We start from the raw sequence: 20,210 nt of genomic DNA on the forward strand, positions 1-20,210 counted from the left end.
CCAAAGCTGTATTTGTTGGCTTAGTGAATTTCTGCAAGACGTAGGACAAATTAAACTTATTAAAGCACAGATTCATCTGCAAATCACTTAAAACTATTAAAAAGTTCATATACAAACTCATTAATGATCTATTAAAATTATGGAATGCGTGTTGGGTAAAGTTTTTAAAGAAAAAAATGAGTAGCCTAGTAAAATCTTATAAAAGCTGAATTATAAAAATATGTTATAGATTGCTGAGTGTGTAAAAGTTGAACAAAGCAAAATTAAATTGTACATTGACATAAAAAATGTCAATTTCTCAAGTCAGGTATTTTAGAATAAAAGCATTACAACAACTAAAAGTACACATACTCTATATGTAAAACCATAGACATAGTACCTCTGATGTAAAATGTTTACTACAGTTAACAGAGCGCATGCGTAGAACACGTACACTGCTACTTGGAAACGGCGCATAGATTTTTCGTATTTCAGAACTACGACATCAAGCAGCGAGGCGATATTACACGCCACAATAAAGGCCTGTGCCGTGTTGAGCGCAGAACATTTGTAATCCTTACTAGCAACAATCTAAACACAACGCTATAAAATTATTCATATTATAGAAATACAAACCGAAGTAGTTTAAAGATCAAGTTGGACTGATAGTGTCTTAGTACAATAAAACAATCCTCAGGTAACTTTTATTTTGAAGGCGATCGCTATCGTGGCAGAGTGTCCGTGTGTGCTGGCTTCCCTCGCCGCATATGTGAGTAGTTCTACAGTGGAGTGACTGATAGGGCGGCAAGGCGGCAGAAAAGATCAGGGTTTATTGCCGCTTCGAAATGGCCGGACAGCAGTTTCAGTACGACGACAGTGGCAACACTTTTTTCTATTTCCTCACGTCCTTTGTGGGACTCATAGTCATCCCAGCAACCTATTACATCTGGCCTCGGGATCAGAATGCGGGTAAGGCCCCATATGCTAATACACCAACAGCTAACCAGTTACCTGTCGCTTGATGATCAGTCCTGATAGCCAGATTGCCACAGCTGCATGAGGAAGATTTGTTGACATCCCAGAATTTTACAAAACGAACGACGAGGGTTATTTCAGCAGTGACACGGAGTGCTCGCAGGATTGTTTTGTAGCATTAGCAGCTGACCCTTACTCAGCCTCTTTAACGTTCACGTTAGATTAATTTAGACACGTTAGCATGTTTACAGTATTTTAAATCTGTCAGTAACTGATCATAATACACCGTTATAAAGATTATTGCTAGGTCTTTTTGAGCGTCGCTAGAATCACTATAACTACACACCAGTTTCTTACATTACATGTAACTAGTTGCCATCCGTTTATTGTTAGCTTTTCTTTTATCTTCGCTGTTTACAGTACATAGAGTATTTTTAAATAACACTAAACGGCACTCTCAGTATTTTCAGCATGTGTTATAAAATGTGCAGTTATAGAAAAAAAATGACAAATATCTCAGTTTGTTTGGATTCATTAAGTATGGGCTTGAATAAAATGTTAAGATTTGTTTTATTCTGTAAAGGTCTGATGATAACTTTCCTCGTATTGCTTCTTACATTCATACTTTTTTTTCTTTTTCAAAAAATGATTAAAAATAATTTTTTCCCCCTAATTTGTTGTGATATGAAATCATGGTTAGTTATAGGCCTGCACACACAATACATCGTTTCACCGTCGATATCGTTATGGGATCATTCACAACAGTCACATCTCAGGATATGCAATGTTGAGTGTTGACTGTATTATAATTTACCATTTGCATGTGATTTTGATGCCTGTGATTGTATAATCATTTTAAAAGCATTCAGGCATAATAAATTGTACCATTTGTGACCTTAACTAAGATTAATTTTATTGAATTGTTTTTATTTTTATCATTCAGTTACTGTACTTGAATATTGTTACACTCAGCAAACAATAGACATAACATTGCATCTTTTTCTTGATTATATTTATAGATTATGCAGCATGGAAATACTTGCAACACCTGCAAATATAGAAATGCACTGCAAATAGCACGGCTAAAGACAAAATCAGAAATGTGTCAAGGACCCCTAAAAGTTTATTACATTTTATGTAGATGCAAATAGTAAACATTAATTCATCAATCTCTAACTAAGCACTTACATGAAAATGCAACATATACAAAATAGGGCTGTGCAATTATTTAAAATCAAATCGCAATTTGAAGCATTACGATTAGCTAATCGCAAGAGGCTGTGATATGAAATGTATATTCATTCATTTATTTTCTTTTCGGCTTAGTCCCTTTATTAATCTGGGGTTGCCACAGCGAAATTAACCGCAAAGTTATTCAGCACGTTTTTACGCAGTGGATGCCCTTCCAGCCACAACCTATCTCAGGGAAACATCCATACACACTGATACAATACAGACAATTTTAGCGTACACAATTTACCTGTACTGCATGGCTTTGGACTGTGGGGAAAATCAGAGGAAACCCACCTGAATGCAGGGAGAACATGGAAACTCCACTCAGAAACGCCAACTGACCCAGCCGAGGCTCGAACCAGCGACCTTCTTGCTGTGAGGCGACAGCACTACCTACTGCGCCACTGCATCACCATGAAACGAATATGTTTTGAAATATGTTGAAATATATGTTTTATTTAATTTACCCGTCCAGAGCAAATGCCGTTTTTGTGTGATAGTCTTAGCACACTTTTTTTGTTCTGTCCAATCAGAATTACTCAACCAAACTATGGGAAACGGCCACAATAAAAAACAAGCAGGAAAGCGCAGACAATTTGGATAATGTGGTCTGCTACTTCAGAAGCGTTAATAGACAAATTAATATCAAAGAAAATCAGGACATTGATAATATGGGAATATTTTGGTTTCGAAGTCATAGACCCCAAATAAAAAACAGGTTATTTTTAAGAGCTGTTGTAGAATTGTTACCACAGCTTACAGATTATTAACTTGAAGCTTGACTACAAAATTAAATCACAAATCAAATTGCAAACGCAGTATCTGTCAGAAAAATCACAATTAAGTATTTCCCCAAACCACACAGCCCTAATGCAAATACAGAAACGCACTGCAAATAGAAAGAAACTTAATTTTAGTTCTTTTTTTTTGCAAAACAAAAACTCTAAACTTTTTACCTTTTTGAAAGAAATGTTTTCAGCAGTTTATCAAATAAAACAAAAGGTTTTACTTAACCATTACTATATCATAAATCCAGAGAAGTTGCTCCTTTCGAAGTGATCACTTAATTTCTTTCATAGCTGTATTTATTATTGTGAATTGCACTCTTTCATGAAATGTCCATTTACATGCACCAGGTTGACATGCCATTACATTTTAAATCATGTCTAAATGTTTCATGTCAAAAACAATAAATGCAGCCATATTTATTAAAAAAATGCCTGCAGGCTAAAGAAAAGAAAAATGTTTTAAACAAGCTGGAAGTCATACAATACAAGTTTAGCATTCATGTTAAATACTTGGAGAAATACCATATGGTAATAAATATGCATTCATATAGGAGTATTTAAGTATAAACACCAGCATACACGATGCAAATCATTCAAACACATATGCAGTGTGCATACCACGTTTGTTTACAGTAAATAAATAGAAATATTGATAATAACTTAAGGCTCAGTATCTTCCATCCCAGCTGCAAACATTACAGTGTGAGTGTTTTGTGCATTAAATCCTTTAGGCATGGGTAAAGAATTTTGTTTTGCACCATAATCTTTGTCTCTTGTTCATTCAATTTAATAAACTTTATTGTCTATCCCACAAGGTTTAGAAAATTTTCTTTAGACATAGGCACACACACAAACAACAACATAAATACACTTACACAATTAAAAAAAAATCTATTTAAAAAAACAATAAAAAAAAACAAACAATGGAAGTGGGAATAAATGTCTTTTTGTACTTAGCCTTTTTTGCTAAAAAGACTTTATACAGTCTACCAGACCGAAGTAACTTAAAGAAATCATGTAATAGATGGGAAGAGTCTTTCACAATAGTGGAGTTTTTTTGCCGCTGCTATAAATAAATCAGGGAGAGGTGTTTGTCTCTCAACAATTTATTTTGCTTGCTACATTTACTAACCTTAAAAGTTAATTTTTGCTTTTAACAGAGAGGGCGTTAAACAAGGCTACAATGTAAAAAGTATGAACATATTTATTAGTTTATTTATATAAGACAATTTAAAATGTCCTTCTAAATATCAAAACTTCTGAGTTTTCTCAACAAACTCAACTGCTGAGCCTATTTAAAAAACATTCTCTATGTGTTTATCATAAGAGAATTGAAAGTCCGTTTCCACACCTAAATATTTAAAAGAACTCATCTGTTCAACTTCCTCCCCATTAATTAGCAAAGGGTCACAGAATGTTCGTATTTTGTTTGTCAGACAACACATTTCCTTCGTCTTACTAATATTAAGTTGTAAGGAATTCTCTGTTGTCCGACTTGTGACAGAATTGACAGAATTTAAGTAATTATCCAATAACTGAGTATCTTAGTTCATTACAGATATATAACATCATTTTGCCACGTTGTCAGGTATCTTTTGTAATCTGACTCTTTGTAAAATGGGCCCACAGGGTCTTATTCAGATAAAAGCATAAAATGCTTCAAAATGTAATCTAAAAAGCATTAAACAATTCTCTACCCTGAAATGTATAAAAAAAGCATAGTATACTATTTATAGAATGTTGGGTACTGTTTTGTTTTTAGGACTCTGTTTTTACGGTAGATGTGGATTATGCTGCACAATGCTCCTTTTGACTTATTTTTGTTTTCTATATACATTAATTCACAGAGCAATTGCGATTGAAGAGTTTACGGAGAGTTCATGGAAGATGTCTGTGGTATCGCCTTCGGCTTATGAAATCACAGCAGAGCATTGTTCCAACACTTAAGTAAGTGATTATGTTTGTCTGTAATTAGTTGAAAGAATTTCAGGTCAATTAATCCTATTTAACTCATTGCGTGTAGTTGTATGATGCACTTGTGCCATTCTTTTTGGTGTTATTTGTAACTTTTAGTTTTCTTGAAATAGCTTGCAATGTGAGATCTTAATATCTGTTCAAATAAATTGGATTAAACCAGAGATTATTTGAAGGTACTTGATGGATAACAAAAAATGAACCTACTCCCGTCATGGTCTGGCTGTAAAGTTCTTTTATTGTCACGTCAGAAGGAGTGTATAGTTCCTCGAAACCGGCCTAGAAAATAATGGGCTTCATACCCAGAGTACTACAGAAGAGTCAAGCTTATGAAAATGATCAAAACTCTTAGATAATTTGAGCTAATGGTCTAATCTGATTCAATAATGTATGCTAAGCTAAAAATGCTCCTGTCAGACCCAGAGCTCAGCTGAATGGATTTCGAAATGCTAAATCTCAACTGTTACTAGGCATGGGCCAGTATAAGATTCTGACGGTATGATAACCTTGAATAAAAATATCACGGTAATGTGCTAACTGCTCTGAAATATATTCTTTTAAATTTTCTAGGTAAAAAACAAAAACTTTCCCCCCTTTTAAAAACAATATATTTAATTTTTTGAAAGATTTGTAATATTTTAGTACAGTAAACATGTCAGGCTAGATAATTCAAATGAATCATTGACTTCTGTTGTCTTCAATAGTTTCAAAAACACTGATTTCTTTATAACTTAAAATGGCATCTTTGGATATTTTTACTGCTGGAGATACTGTTGTTCTAAAAAAATGAAATAAAAAAAGTCTTACACATACCTTGTGAACGGTATAACAGACAGTTTTAAAACCTTGACTTTTCTAGACCGCGGTATACCTTAAAAAACGGTTATCCTATGCCTAACTGTAACTCTAGGGGAGTTGTAGAATGAGTTTTCCTTTCCTAGCCTTCCCTTTCAACTTCTTACAAGTTTTTAAGTGAATTAGTGTACTTCTGTTAAACTGAAAATAATAAAGAAAAAAGTATACTTTATACAGTCCACCTTTATGAAAAAAAAAAAAAAAAATAAAAATAAAAATTAATCATTTGAAAAGGGTAGAGCAATACTACAAGGGATATTATGCACAAAAAATGTCACCCTTTATTCATTGTAAGTGTTTTAAAGTGTTTTTATTTTTTCCTTTTGAACACAAACTAAGATATTTAGAAGAATGTTGGAATTTAACCAAATGTCAAATGGAAAATGTTACGTAATTCCATTTCTTTTTTTGCATGTTAATATACTACATTATACATATATGAGTGTTAAGTTCACCCCAATTAAAAATCTGTTGTTTTTTAATTCCCCTCATATCATTTCAAACCCTTAAGATATTAGTTCACCTTCAGATTGCAATAAAAATTATTTTAGTTAATGATTTTTCTCAAATCTCTGAAGAGAAAAGACTTAATTGAATCTATTCATTATATAAAGTGATTGCGTCTCTTTAGAAGACTTGGCTTAAATCTTTGATCTTTACCGAACATACCACAAATGTATTGGGAGGATAGACTTGAGAACTTTTTTTGATCAAAATCTGTTTGATGATGAGGATGATCTGATTTAATCTTCTTGCATGTTTTTTTATTGCCGCTTTCCACAATAAACAAAATGCATCAAATCTCAGCATCAGCTATTTTAAAGACAAAGCAGCAATCAGATTCAGAGTATTTAGTTACACCACATCTAATGTGGCCTAAATCTGCTCTTTTAGCTTTTTAGTCAACATGATGTACAGACAGTATTGTAGGTAACACATTACAAGTATTGTGAGTTGCGAAATAATATTACTTTTTAAATTAATGAATAAAGTAACGCATTACTTTAAAAAAATAAGTAATAATATTTGATATAGTATAAAAGTAGCAAACACATTACTTTTAAACTAGTATAGTATAGTTCTGGGGTAAGTTCTCAGATACATTATCCTAAAAAAAAATATATATATATATATTATATATTATGTGTTTTTTTAAGGAGAAATGTAGGTGTAGTAGGCCATACAATGTGTTGTTCATTGCAGAACTCCTATTAAAAAAGAAAGACAAAACAAAACTTCTGAAAAGAGATCAAGTCTAAGCCAGGTTATAAAAATTAGCTCAAAAGTAACATAACGCATTACTTACCATAAAAAGAAACCGAGTAACGCAACTAGTTACTTTTTTGGGGAGTAAGTCAATATTGTAATGCATTACTTTCAATAGTAACTTTCCCCAACACTGTGTACAGAACAGCTACTGCATATTTTATTGTAAATTGTGATTACAAACTAAATGTTGTTGATTCATTTGTTTGTTCTCTGTCATCTTAGAAAAGCAGCCCTGTTGTTTGGGTGGGCAGTATTTCTTCTCCTGGCATATAAAGTGTCTAAATTAGATAGAGAGTACCAGGAATATAACCCTTATGAAGTCCTCAACTTGGAAGCAGTAAGGATGACATTTTTATTTCCTTTCTCGCCCTTTCATGCTCATTGTCATTTTTAAACGACTTTTCCTCTCAAGATGAACAGATCCGTTCTGCTTTTGTTTTAGGGGGCATCTGTTGCTGAGATAAAGAAGCAGTACAGGGTGCTGTCTTTAAAACATCACCCTGATAAAGGCGGAGATGAGGCTACCTTCATGAAGCTTGCTAAAGCTTACTCAGCGTAAGACTGCCTCCCCTACCCGTTTTCTATTGTGTTGCCCTTTAAATTGAATGGAATTTCATTTATAGCAGTTGCAAATCATTGTATCAGAGTTGGTGTTGGTATTGCAGTGTAAAATTCTAGGTGCAGCACAAAACAATTCATAACCATGTCATCCTCTGTGCCAGAATAAAACCTTTAATCTTGTTTAAATACCTGTGCTGCAACTTTCTATTGCTTATCACCATGCAATCCTTAGCTTTTGAAATTCACACTTGATACTTTCTCACAGTTTGACTAATGAGGAATCGCGGAAAAATTGGGAGATGTACGGCAACCCTGATGGCCCAAGAGGTGAAGATTTCTTTAGTTTGTTTACAGTTTTTCCAAAGATTGATGTTTTCAATGATTATATCATTATTCTTTGTTTTTAATATCTCTTTATCAGTGACGAGTTTTGGAATCGCTCTTCCTGCATGGATTGTTGATCAGAAAAATTCCATGCTGGTAAGTTCAGCTGATGTTTTTTAATCACATTTTAAGTTTTGACTAATGCTGAGTTCAGACTGCAAGATTTTCAAAGTAGTCACGTCACAAAGCATTTAGTCGCTGCTGTGTTTACACGACAATATGGATCGGCGACAGGGTTTTACACTGCATGAAATCACAATACGAAGAATCACAGACAACTTTGTCTCTGTTTGCAAACTACGTCTCACAAACAAACACGCGAGAAGTGACATAAAAACAACATGATATCACATAGTATAATATAATATTGTTAATAACTACATAATGAGAAAGAAGCCTTTAGTTGAGTAGAAAATGTACTTCTTTTGCTCACTGGTGTTTTGAAGGGAATTAGCAATTTCTCTTAAACTTTTTTTTTTTTCACCCAGTTGTGGTATTGCTGGTAATGACACGTCAAACAGACATGAGTGCTCCTGCCAAATTTCCACTAGTTTTTCCTCCATTCCTTGTGTATGAAAAGACCGAAAAAAAGCCCTTTTCTCAACCTATTCCATGCTTGTTGATTATGTGTTCTATACCTTTGTAACTCCTCCCTCAACTTCCCGCTGGCCTGGATGCTGATCTCTCATTGGCTGTAGGTAATCACAGATGTTATTTTCAATCAGAATACAGTTCACATGTTATGATTTTGAATCACAGACAGGTCCAGATATTTAGCATGTCAGATATCTCACGGGTATCGGCGACTCATCTGCGATTCTCTCAGATCGCGTCTCACTGTGTGATTGTTACATGAACAAGCACCGTTTTGCCTGTGATTTTGGGCATATTTGTCAGCGATTTCTTAAAACTGGGGCTAAAATTGTGCTGTCTGAACTAGGCACAAAAAGGCAATAAGTGAAAAAATGTGTGTGCTTTTGTATTTAACAGGTGCTGCTGGTCTATGGGTTGGCATTTATGGTCATACTTCCTGTGGTAGTGGTAAGCAAGTCTTCCTGTGGCAATCAAAATATTGAACTTTAGATTTAATTGAAAGTATGTGTGTAGTTCTGTTCTGTAACATTTTAATGTGTTTGAAAATAAGCTCACTATTGCTGCTTATGTTTGAGCAATGAAGTATAAATGTGAAGGAAAAATACAATAAAAAAGTAATGTAGTGAAATATTGATACAAGTTAAAATAAATGTTTATTTTTTTAAAAATGTTTCAAAATGTAATTTGTTTCTCTATGGCAAAGATGAATGTATGAAAGCCATTAGTAAAATTTTTTTGTCACCTGATCCTTGTGATTTGAATGCTCATGAAACATTATTTCTGTAAAAAATGATTGTGCTTATCAAACTTAGAGTAGAATTTCAAGGACATTTATTTTAAAATCTACATTTTATTTTTTGAACAATTTGGTACTTGTTTTGAACAACTATTTTGGAAAATGTAGTATATAAACTCTTCAATTTTATTCATGAATTAATATACTGACAAAACAAAGTAACATGCGAATTTGTGTTTAGGGTACGTGGTGGTACCGTTCCATACGCTACAGTGGTGATCAGATCCTGATCAACACAACACAGCTTTTCATGCACTTTATGTACAAAACGCCTACAATGAACATGAAACGTAAGTACACAAATTAGGAAAGGACTTCAAGTTAACATTAAGGAAAATAATTGTAAGGGTCCTCAGATTGAGTCTTTCTTCTGACAGGATTGGTAATGGTGTTGACGGCTGCATTTGAGTTTGATCCTCGTAGTAACAAAGAGGCCATCATAAGGCCGACAGACAACATTGAAGTTCCTCAGGTAAAATGGTCAAATGTATTTGACTGCATTACGTGCCAGAAATATACTCTTTTGGATAATGATTGCATTTTATATATAAATATAATACTGGGTGTGTGATGGTTTTTGCAGTTGATTCGGGAGCTGGGAAATATTAACGTTAAGAAGAAGGAACCTCCGTTCTGCTATCCTTATAGCCTGAAGGCTCGAGTCTTATTACTTGCACAACTTGCCAGGATGGATGTTTCTGAGAACATAGAGGAGGGTAAGCAGTTTCAACCAATTCTAACAACAAATACCTGTCTAATGAAGTTTTTGTTGTAAGACTTGTACAATTGCAGGCTTTACGTTATCAAGTATATGTGTGCACTTGGAGTTAAATTTGGAATTTTGTGTCTTCTGCAGATCAAAGGTTTGTGGTGAAGAAGTGCCCTGCCCTGTTACAGGAAATGATCAATGTTGGCTGTCAGCTCACCATGATGGCAACTAGTAGAGGAGGTAATTTTGAAACAGATCCAATGTTGATTGATGGATTTTTACTTCTGGGTCAAATGTGAATGGATTGTCTGGTGGTGCCTTTGCGCAGTCGCATACGCTTTGCTGTAGCATGATGCAAACCCTGACATGCACCTCTTAAAAACAGCATAACTACACATCGCAGCATATTGCAAGTGCTGTGATTGGTCAAGTTGGTAGCAACAATGAGTGGGAGGCTAAAAGCTTTGAGAGAGGAGCAAGCCCGGTGGCACGAGTGTTAACAAATGTTGGGTACCATGGAGGAGCTCCAGACAGATACTTTTTTGTTTAAACTTTCCTGCCTTTTTCTTTCTTAAATGAGTGCGAGTTTGAGCTACTTCTACACTAAGTTATTTCACACACTTCCGGTGTAAACTCAACACTTGCGAGACAGAGGAACATAACATTTCCATTTAGTCATTTAGCAGAAGCTTTTGTCCAAAGCATTTAGTTACTCAACAGGAAGAGGCAGTGCGCACAATAAGTTAATTATACAAAGGAACTGTTGTTATTATTTTTGTGGAGAAAAATAGCGATTGTAAGAAAGTGTCTGGTGCAAATGTGCAAAAACTGGTGCAGGTGTCAGTTTAAAAGTGTCAGAAATGATAGTGTGTTTTCTACTGGGTGTTTGAAAAGCCCACTCACCAGTGTGAGGCAAACACAAATTTGCAGAATTCGCACATTTTACCATGTTTGCATTGACTTTGTATGCTATTTGTTTGCGTGAATACTTAAATTTGCGTTTAGTGTAAACGCAGAATATCAGTTTTTCATTTATATATTTAAACAACACAGTTCTAAAATTTGAGGTCATTGTGATATTTATTTTCAAGAATTATATTTTTATTTTGAAAGGACTCGTTAAAACATGGTTCCCTCAAAAATTCTGAATTATACAAGAGCAATTTGTATTTGACAGTACTGTAAAAATACTCAAAAATCTCTCTGTCGATATTTGCAAACAATTCTATTTAATTTACCAAACTCGCACAAGTGGCAATTTCACATCTGTCACCTCCATAATGAAGAATTTTTTTTCAAAAAATCAAAAATGTAAAATAAAATAAAATCAATCAGTTTTGTTTTATAGTGAGCCTCTTATCCTAAATAGGATGAACGCTTATCCTATTGTTTAGCATAGTTTCTTTTGGGTTGTGCAGTTTGATTTACAAAGTATGTTGTAGACTGTAAACTTCAAAACTTTTTTGGCCACATCCATAACGCATGTCTATTTTCCTCATTTAAACTATGAAAAATATATTTGCAGATAGATTTTTTTTTTCCGATAAATCTGTGATTAGTTGTTTTGGAAAACATAAAAGGATGTTTCTATACAGTGTTAATATATACTTTCTTTGTGATTTTTGTTTTACGTTTTTACTGTAAACGTCACATTCATAATGAAGGAATTGCTCACAAATGTTTACGTCATTAATAATTATATATATATTGTTTTCATTTATATGTTTTTGGGCAGCAAATCTGCATATTAGAATAAATTATAAGGAAACGTGACCATGAAGACTGTAGTAATCACTGTTGTACTATTACAGAAATAAATCACATTATAAATATATTAAAAACAGATTAGTTGATCATATTTTTGTTCAAATATATGCAAAATATATGGGTTAATTTTTATTAAATTTAAAAATTGTACTGACTTAAACTTTTAAACTGATGTATCCAATGTGACATGCAATTTGTAAAGTTTTTGTTTTGCTGGTGTTTGATTTTAATAGGCCTTCGGGCTCCCAGGCTCACATCCATAGAAAACTGCATGAAGCTTTCTCAAATGGTGGTTCAAGGTCTGCAGGAGGCCAAATCTCCTCTGCTGCAGCTGCCCCATTTCGAAGAGGAGCACCTCCGATACTGTATCTCTAAGAAGGTACATCTTTCTTAAAGGCGTTACAGCCCATAGAAGATTTCTCCACTAGTTCTTCAATAAAAAGGGCATAATTGAAACTATTAATACGGTGTAAAAGGGTTTGCAAATGTCTAATTTTAAATCTTCTCTCTTCTAATTTTCAGTACAAGGTGCGGACGTTGCAGGATCTGGTCAGCCTGAAAGACTCTGACAGGAGGAACATGCTAAGATTTCTGGGGGAGGAGAAGTATGATGAGGTCATTGGAGTCCTCGGCAGCTTCCCTTATATCAACATGGAAACCAAACTTCAAGGTTGATTTAAGCAGATTTTACACACGCGTTCAACAAGTACAACTATCTGTAATTAAAAGCCTTGAACTCTGTGTATGTTTCATTACATCATAGTGCTGGATGATGAAGATAGCAATAACATCACTGCAGGATCCATTGTCACAGTCACGGTCATCTTGACAAGGAAGAGAATGTCTGTAAGTGCTTTACATCACACGGGCCACAGTTTCCCACCCATAAGTGTAGCCGAGGCGCTCTTATTTCTATATCCAGCTTAAGTTCCTCTTTTCATGTTAGTTGTGTTTTTAAGCCGATTATGGCACACCTTTAGTTGCAGCAGGCATCCACAAGAGGTCAGTGCTGAGCTGCTTAGTTTTTTTGGGAGGGTTGAGAATAACCTTTAGATTATCATTTATGTTTAGGAGATGTTTGAGAAGGAGGAGAACGCACCGCTGCCTGCAGAAGAAGTGAACACAGAGGAGGTAGTAATGTTTTAACAAATGTTACTCTTTTGTCACTCAAAATTGCATTTAACGGCTTTTATTAATGATCATCTTACTTGCAGCAAGGTGATGCCAAAAATAAAACAAAGGTTTGGCAAAATAAGAATAAAGGAGCTAAAAAAGCTGCCAAGTCCAAAAAGAAGAAACTGACTAAGAAGAAACCAGTCACTCAACAGCAAGCGAAGGGAGACAAGGCCAAACAAGCCAATGGCAACGTGGCTGGAAATGTAAGGAAACTAAAATGCTTACACCATTTAAAAAAAAAATATGATATTAAAATTATTTGGATACAGTAGTCATTAATGTTTAGAAAAGATGCAATTGGGATTTTTTTAGAGGTTTAGAATGTTACAAAGCATTGTTTTAAGCACCAAATTGGCGTTCCTGAAGGATCAAGTGACACTGAAGACTGGAATGATGATGCAGATTTAAAGTCCCCAAGAAATCAAAACTAACCATATGATTTTGAAAGCTCGCATTGCTAGTTTTGTGGTGAACAATTCATCTGTGCATGTTGTTAAAAAAAAAAAAAAGTTTTTCCCTTGTATCTTTAATTGAAATATGAAAATGCACTTCCTGTTTGTTTACAGTCAAATTGTCAGATTTACGTATATATTAGCAAATGGGCATGGCTAACATATTTAATCACGCTGCTCCAACTGTCAGCTTGGACAACAAACAGAAATGGTGAGGAGGAGGAGTCTGTTAGGTTGTAAGAACTCTACCTAAATACTTTTTTCCCATCTATCTGAATAAAATGCCTACTTTACTACATCCAATTAGCTCGCAGTAGGAAAAAACAAGCCACACCCACTGTTTTATTTAAAATCCTGTTTCTCTAGGAACTGCGCCACAATACGTAATAAATAATGATCGCAGCTTCTGATTTATGGGGACTTTAAGCTGGGTAATACAAAAATAAATCACATTATAAATTCTTAATATATAGTAATATACAATTTAGTAACATTTTTACAGTATATCACAATCAGCATTTTTAAAAATATGTAGGATTTTGAGCATAAGTGAGTAATGCATTACAATTTTGAGTTACTCTCTAAAAACGTTACTAGTTGCGTTAGTTGGTTGCTTTTTATAGAAATGTGTTACGTTACTTTTGTGTTACTTTTTATTACCTGGCTGAGGCTTGAACTCTTTCAGAGCTCAAGCTTCTCTTTTTGTTTTGTTTTTTTTTTTTGTAGAGGAGTTCCGCAATTAACAATGCACTGTATTTATTATTACTATTAATATTAAATAGTAGTTAAGATTAATCATTATTACTTTTTTTTTTTTTAAGTAACGCATTACTTGTTACTAGGGCTGGGTGATTAATCGAAAAGTAATTGAAATCGGCATTCAGGTCAAAATCTTTCACTTTTTTTCAATTACTTTCTCTACCAAGTGTGAAGTCACGTGACCCCGCTCTGTTTACACTACTGCGTTCCGCACAGCATATGGTCTGCCGCAGCCTTCACGCGGTCGCATACCTCTCGCCGTGACTGATGCCGATGCTGACCTCTCAAAAAATGTTACTACACGTTATGACGACGCATATCGCAAGCTCTGTGATTGATCGGCTTGGTAGCCTTGTTGAGTATAGGTGGCGTGGAGAGGGCAAAAATAAAAAATAAAAAAAATAAAAGATTTGTTCATTTTGATTTCAGCCCTACTTGTTACTTGGAAAGTAATATTATTACAATATATCTTTGTGTAATTTATACATTTTTTGTGTGTGTGTGATGCTCATGTTTTGCAATATTATTTTTCTTCACAGGAAGTTGTGTCAAAAGAAGAAGAGGAAGATCTGTCTGACAAAGGCAGCGAATCAGACGAAGCAGAGGGAAATAAGGACTCACCCAGTGAAAGAGATGATGAGAGCGACAAGCAGAGCGACACTGAAGGGGATGAGATCGCCAGAGATGACGAGGAGGTGTGTGTATGTGTTATCTCTTGGAAGAATGTCTGCTGATGTGCAGCTTTTCATAACTAGAGCATCTTTTCTGTAGGAATGGGAGGCTCTACAGCAAAGCATTCAGCGGCGTGAACGAGCACTGTTGGAGACCAAGTCTAAGGTCACTCATCCAGTCTACAGTCTGTTCTTCCCTGAGGAGAAGCAGGAGTGGTGGTGGCTCTACATCGCAGACCGGAAGGAACAGACACTGGTGTCCATGCCCAACCACGTGTGCACACTCAAAGACACAGAGGAGGTGAGCGCTTTACTAAGAACCGATGACAGAGTGACCTTGTGTAAACCATGCAGTGTTGTTCGAGGTATTTGGATTTTAATAAAAAGTTGAATTCGATTTAAAGAGATTATTTAGCTGACATTTTACATTTTTATTGACTTTCCGCTTAGGTACTTCAAACTTGTAAGAGTTTCTTCTGTTGCACGTAAAAAAAGATGTTTTGAAGAATGTTGGTTACTAAGAGGTTGCTGTATTCAATTTCTTTCATGGTAGGGAAAACAAAGCTATGAAAGATAGGTTTGATTACCAGTATTGTGGTTATCTATGGGTTTATAAATCCGTCGATTGTTTGAGCTGTCTTCCAGTGTATTGTATCATTCTTTCTAGCTATTGTTCTCTCTATCGTAATCATCCAGCCCTAGTACAAAGATAGATAGATAGACAGACAGACAAATAGAACGATATAGCATGACAGATAAAGCGATAGAGAGAACAATAGAAAGATACGAAATCGAAAATGTGTATAATCAAAGCTACTATTATCACGTGCATCTTGATGATGGTAAATCTCCACTGAAGGCTAGAGGGCGCTCTCATCCCAATCACCAAATTTGTGTCAAGGAAGAAACTCAGGAAATCCCAATAGCTGTTGGTAAATAAACAGAAGATGTAAGTGCTTTCATTATTATGAAGTGAGTTTGGAGTAAAAACATCTTATTAAATGTGGTATTTTCACATGCTTTCCAATGTAGCAGAATTTGTACAAAGCTGCGTAGTAAATTCTGCTCTGTCTAAAAGAATGTGTGGAGAATCTGTGGAGATTTACTAACACTTGCTTTAATGACAAAATGTACTTGGTGATGGGTCGTTCTTGAACAATTACTTCACTTTAAACAAATCTTTTGTATGACTCAAGAATGATGAGTCCTCAGAGAGGGATTCGTTCATTTGCGCATTTGCACATTTGTGCAGGTCGAGTAGAAGATTAGTTCTGTTTTCGAGTTTACTATCGGGTTTGAGTCGTTCGTTCAGCAAGTGATAGACAGAAGCCAATCCTTTGAATTTAGAACCGAAAAAAGATTTCATCTGTTCATTTCTCAGGTCCTCGGGTTTGAGTCATCTTTTTTTACATGCTGTCAAATGATGATGAATGACTCAAAAACCAGAAGACTTAAATAAGGGAACTAAGCATGGCTCCTTTGGCTCAGACTGTGTGCACTGGTATAGCTTATATGGGACTGTCAGTGTGACATAAATGAACTATTCAAATTTGAAGACCTGTCAGAAGAGGTGGGCTGACATAATCATAGACAAAATACCAGCTGAACAATAAATGAGTATTTTCTCTTTCTTATAGCATTTTAGTTATGACTTGTTTGCAGTGTGATCAACGTTTGGGCTAGTTGTAGATGAGTTTGGAAGCAACTCGGAACATTTTAATAATATTTTGGCAAATTAAACAAACAAAAAAAGATTCATTCACCTCGCTGAGCGAGACTCGAAGGTCAGAGTCAGTAAAATGATCTGAACTTCCCATCACTACACTTAATCACATTCAATTAGTCACCCAGCCTACTATTTACATATCTGATATTTTTATTTCATTTCAAATTTAAGTTCATCTAAATAATTTTTATATTAGTTGGCTATTAACGTTTGTATTTTGAGTGAATTGTTTTAAACCCATAAATGACTGATCAAGGAAAGTTGTTAACTAACAGTGGGAAAATCAAGACAATTAGAACTGGGATTTCGACTAGCAAAATCAACTGTAGGAGTTGAATTGGAGAATAGTGTGCTGTCATTATATGTAGTGAAACGGAAGGCTGTGTATGTATGTGTGTGTGTGTGTGGCTGAATGGAGCACCAGTGCAGCACTTTTTTTTCCCCCGTCGCCTGTTGCCAGGCAACCTTCATACTGCAGTGTGTGTCTGGTTTTTGGGCCGCCAGACGCCTGTCATGATTCAGTCTGACAGCGAGAGCTTCCTCTCTGTGAGGAGCAGGAGAATGAACGGATGTAAACACAGGGGTCATAAATCAGCCCAGATCGCCCAATTACTCAAGTCTATTATATTTTGCTGAGCTGTGGAAAGCAACCAGTGACTATATAACTTCCTGTTTTCCTCAGGTTGAACTGAAATTCCCTGCTCCATCCAAAACTGGAAACTATCAATATTCAGTGATTCTCAGATCAGATTCGTTCATGGGACTAGATCAGATCAAGCCACTTAAGGTCAGTGCTTTTCTGCTCGTTTGTGATTTTTATAAAATGTTCAGTATCTGTCTGTCTGTCTCTCTGTCTATTTATGCATATATCTAACTTAATATCAAGACATTTTCTATGATAACAAATGTTGAATGTTATTGCATGATAACTGATTCATAGAAAATAAAACCAAGTGCGATATTGCATTTATACAATTAATACAGTTCAACACCGGGAGTTTAAGTAAAAACAACCACAAAGTGTCTCAAACCCTTTTGTGTAAGAAACTACTCTCTTCCATCCTGGATTTACATCTACAGTTGAATATGATAGACGAGTAAAAGTGTTTACTAATTCAAAAATGTCACTTTTGAAAAAGTATTTTAAATATTTTGTTAAGGCTGTTTCTAACAGATCAGGATTATAATGCAGAACGGCATGAAACGAAAAGAAATCAATAAATCAGCAGTTCTGCTTGTACTATTCTGACTGCCCCATGCAGGGAACATTAAACTCCATGAAAGCCCAAGCAAAGCAAACTCTAAACTCTGACATAGTATATCTGCATACAGTACAATATACAGAAGGGAAAGATCAACTTCGGAGTGAGATCGACCTTAATTTCTGTATTGGTTTTCCGGTAATGTGAAATGTCTGCTGAGGAATGCCATGTCTCCTTTTAGAAAATCTCACATTTGCCCAGCCTTTTGGCTTGATTATATATATATATATATATAAGTATCTAAGTATTCATATAAGTAAAGTATTCTAAGTAAATCATTCAAAAGAACAATGGCCAGGTTTGCATTGTATATTTATGTATAGCTGTAAAACTTAATTTATATATATATATATATATATATATATATATATATATATATATATATATATATATATATTTGTGTGTGTGTGTGTGTAAAACAAATTATATTTCACTTTAACACTACAGAAATATGTCAGAATCCAGAATTGGTGTCCATCAGACTGGTGCTCTTGTGTATAATGTTGTATTTAATTAATAATTTATTAATGATCATTAAAATGTATATTTTTAAGAAGTGTGTGTGTACTGGTTTTGGGGGTTTATGAGGACATATTTGTACAAAGACATGGGTATGACCTAGATATTACAAAGTTGAGGTGGTTTATGAGGACATTTCTTGTGTCCTCGTAATGCAAAAAGCTTACAAATGATTTTAAACTGGGTCTTTTGACATTCAAAGTTTCCTATGAGGGTTGGGTTTATCAGAAGGGGTTGGGTATTATCAGAAGGGCTAATAATTTAGACCAAAAATTGTTTACAATTTTTTAAAAACTGCTTTTATTCTCGCTGAAAACAAATAAGACTTTCTCTAGAAAAAAAAAAATATTATCAGACATACTGTAAAAATTGTTTTGCTCTGTTAAACATCATTTGGGAAATATTTCAAAAAGAAAAACTAAAATTCACAGGAGGGTGACTAATTTTGACTTCAACTATATGTTTTTAAAATTTTATCATAACTTTTTTGAACCTATTTTTGTCAGCTGGAGGTTCATGAGGCGAAGGCCATGATGGATAACCACCCGCAGTGGGACATCCCAGAAACTGAGGAAGAGGAGGATGACCAGGAGGACAGTGACGGCATTGAGGAGTCTGAGGAAGACGAAGAAGACAACGACTAAAATCATTTCATGCAAACTTGAGCACAGCTCATACACCCATGTGCCCGCTCACACACACACACACACACCTACACACACAGCCCCGGACTTCTGGGCCACCATACACACCAGAAGCAAACAGGAGACAAGGACGTTGACGCCCCATGATCCTGTTTAAAACACTCATGAATCACATTTATTTCGCCAGTCAAACACTCGGTTCTCTTTCCCTGCGTTCATCCAGTCGTTATCAGTGGGCTTTCACCATGGTTATCTGTGGGTTCCAGCTGTGTTTCAGATTCCTCTCCACTTGACGAAAAAGATGCATCGGAATAAATAAAACCAGATTTCCGCTTTAAAAAGAGAAAAAAAAAATCCCACACCTCACGACTCATTTTCAATCTCACTGTTTATGCTTCAAGGGTTTTCTACCTTCTCATTTTGTAGTTTTCTGTAGTTTGTTAGATATCAGATTTACCAGGTGTCTCCACTTTTATGAGGCTGTGTGAATCCTGTTCTCTGGAGTGAACCACAGAGACGTGGTATGTGTGTTCTGAGCTTTGGCAGGAACCATAGGATGGAGTGACCATGACCTCGGTTGGTTATGAAGTGTGGAAGTTTAATGCATTTATGAATCTCACAGTTCTTCTTCCAGCTTTGTCATATTTTCTCAGCTTCATAGAAAATGACTGCAGTCATTCCTACAGATTTAACTCACAATTAAAACTGCTGTCCTGCTGTTCCACAAATAAGAATTTTTTGGCACTATGTAAAAACATGACTCAAATTTTAGTTTTTTTAATACGTTTTTTTTCAGGTTTGAAAATAGACAACTGCAGTTGTTACAGAGACCATATTTTCAGTACGAACGTACACAAGTACAGTTGCATCAAAATCAGAAACATCCAAAAAGAAATTGGATCTTTTTGCCTCGTCTCAGAATTGTATTATTTTTTTTCTTTAATTTAGATGATATCATCTTACATTCCACTCTCATCAAATAGAAACGCCTTATTCACTGTATAGAGTTTTCAGTAAATGCAAATGGTTTGTAAATGAAACCATCAATACGAGTGTTGGGAATGTTTATTTCTGCAAGTTTTTCGAGTTTTGTTTTTAAGTGTGGATGGCAATAGGG

The 20,210-nt window shown here is 35.0% G+C and overlaps 1 protein-coding gene across 1 annotated transcript; it reads left to right on the forward strand.

Annotated features, from left to right (window-relative positions):
• The first annotated feature begins 742 nt into the window (after positions 1-742).
• Positions 743-19,434, forward strand: sec63 (SEC63 homolog, protein translocation regulator). Its single transcript, NM_001002588.1, is given in 20 exon segments — positions 743-948; positions 4,823-4,922; positions 7,296-7,410; positions 7,516-7,628; positions 7,900-7,961; positions 8,056-8,114; positions 9,009-9,059; positions 9,590-9,698; positions 9,786-9,880; positions 9,992-10,124; positions 10,265-10,357; positions 12,118-12,263; positions 12,407-12,554; positions 12,648-12,730; positions 12,956-13,015; positions 13,099-13,263; positions 14,811-14,966; positions 15,043-15,243; positions 17,351-17,455; positions 18,956-19,434. Coding segments are annotated over 20 exon segments (2,256 nt in total). The 5' UTR covers positions 743-824; the 3' UTR covers positions 19,094-19,434.
• The last annotated feature ends 776 nt before the right edge of the window (positions 19,435-20,210 follow it).

This window comes from Danio rerio, chromosome 20 (genome assembly GCF_052040795.2).
Source record: "Danio rerio strain M-AB ecotype USA chromosome 20, GRCz13ab, whole genome shotgun sequence".
Taxonomy (NCBI): domain Eukaryota; kingdom Metazoa; phylum Chordata; class Actinopteri; order Cypriniformes; family Danionidae; genus Danio; species Danio rerio.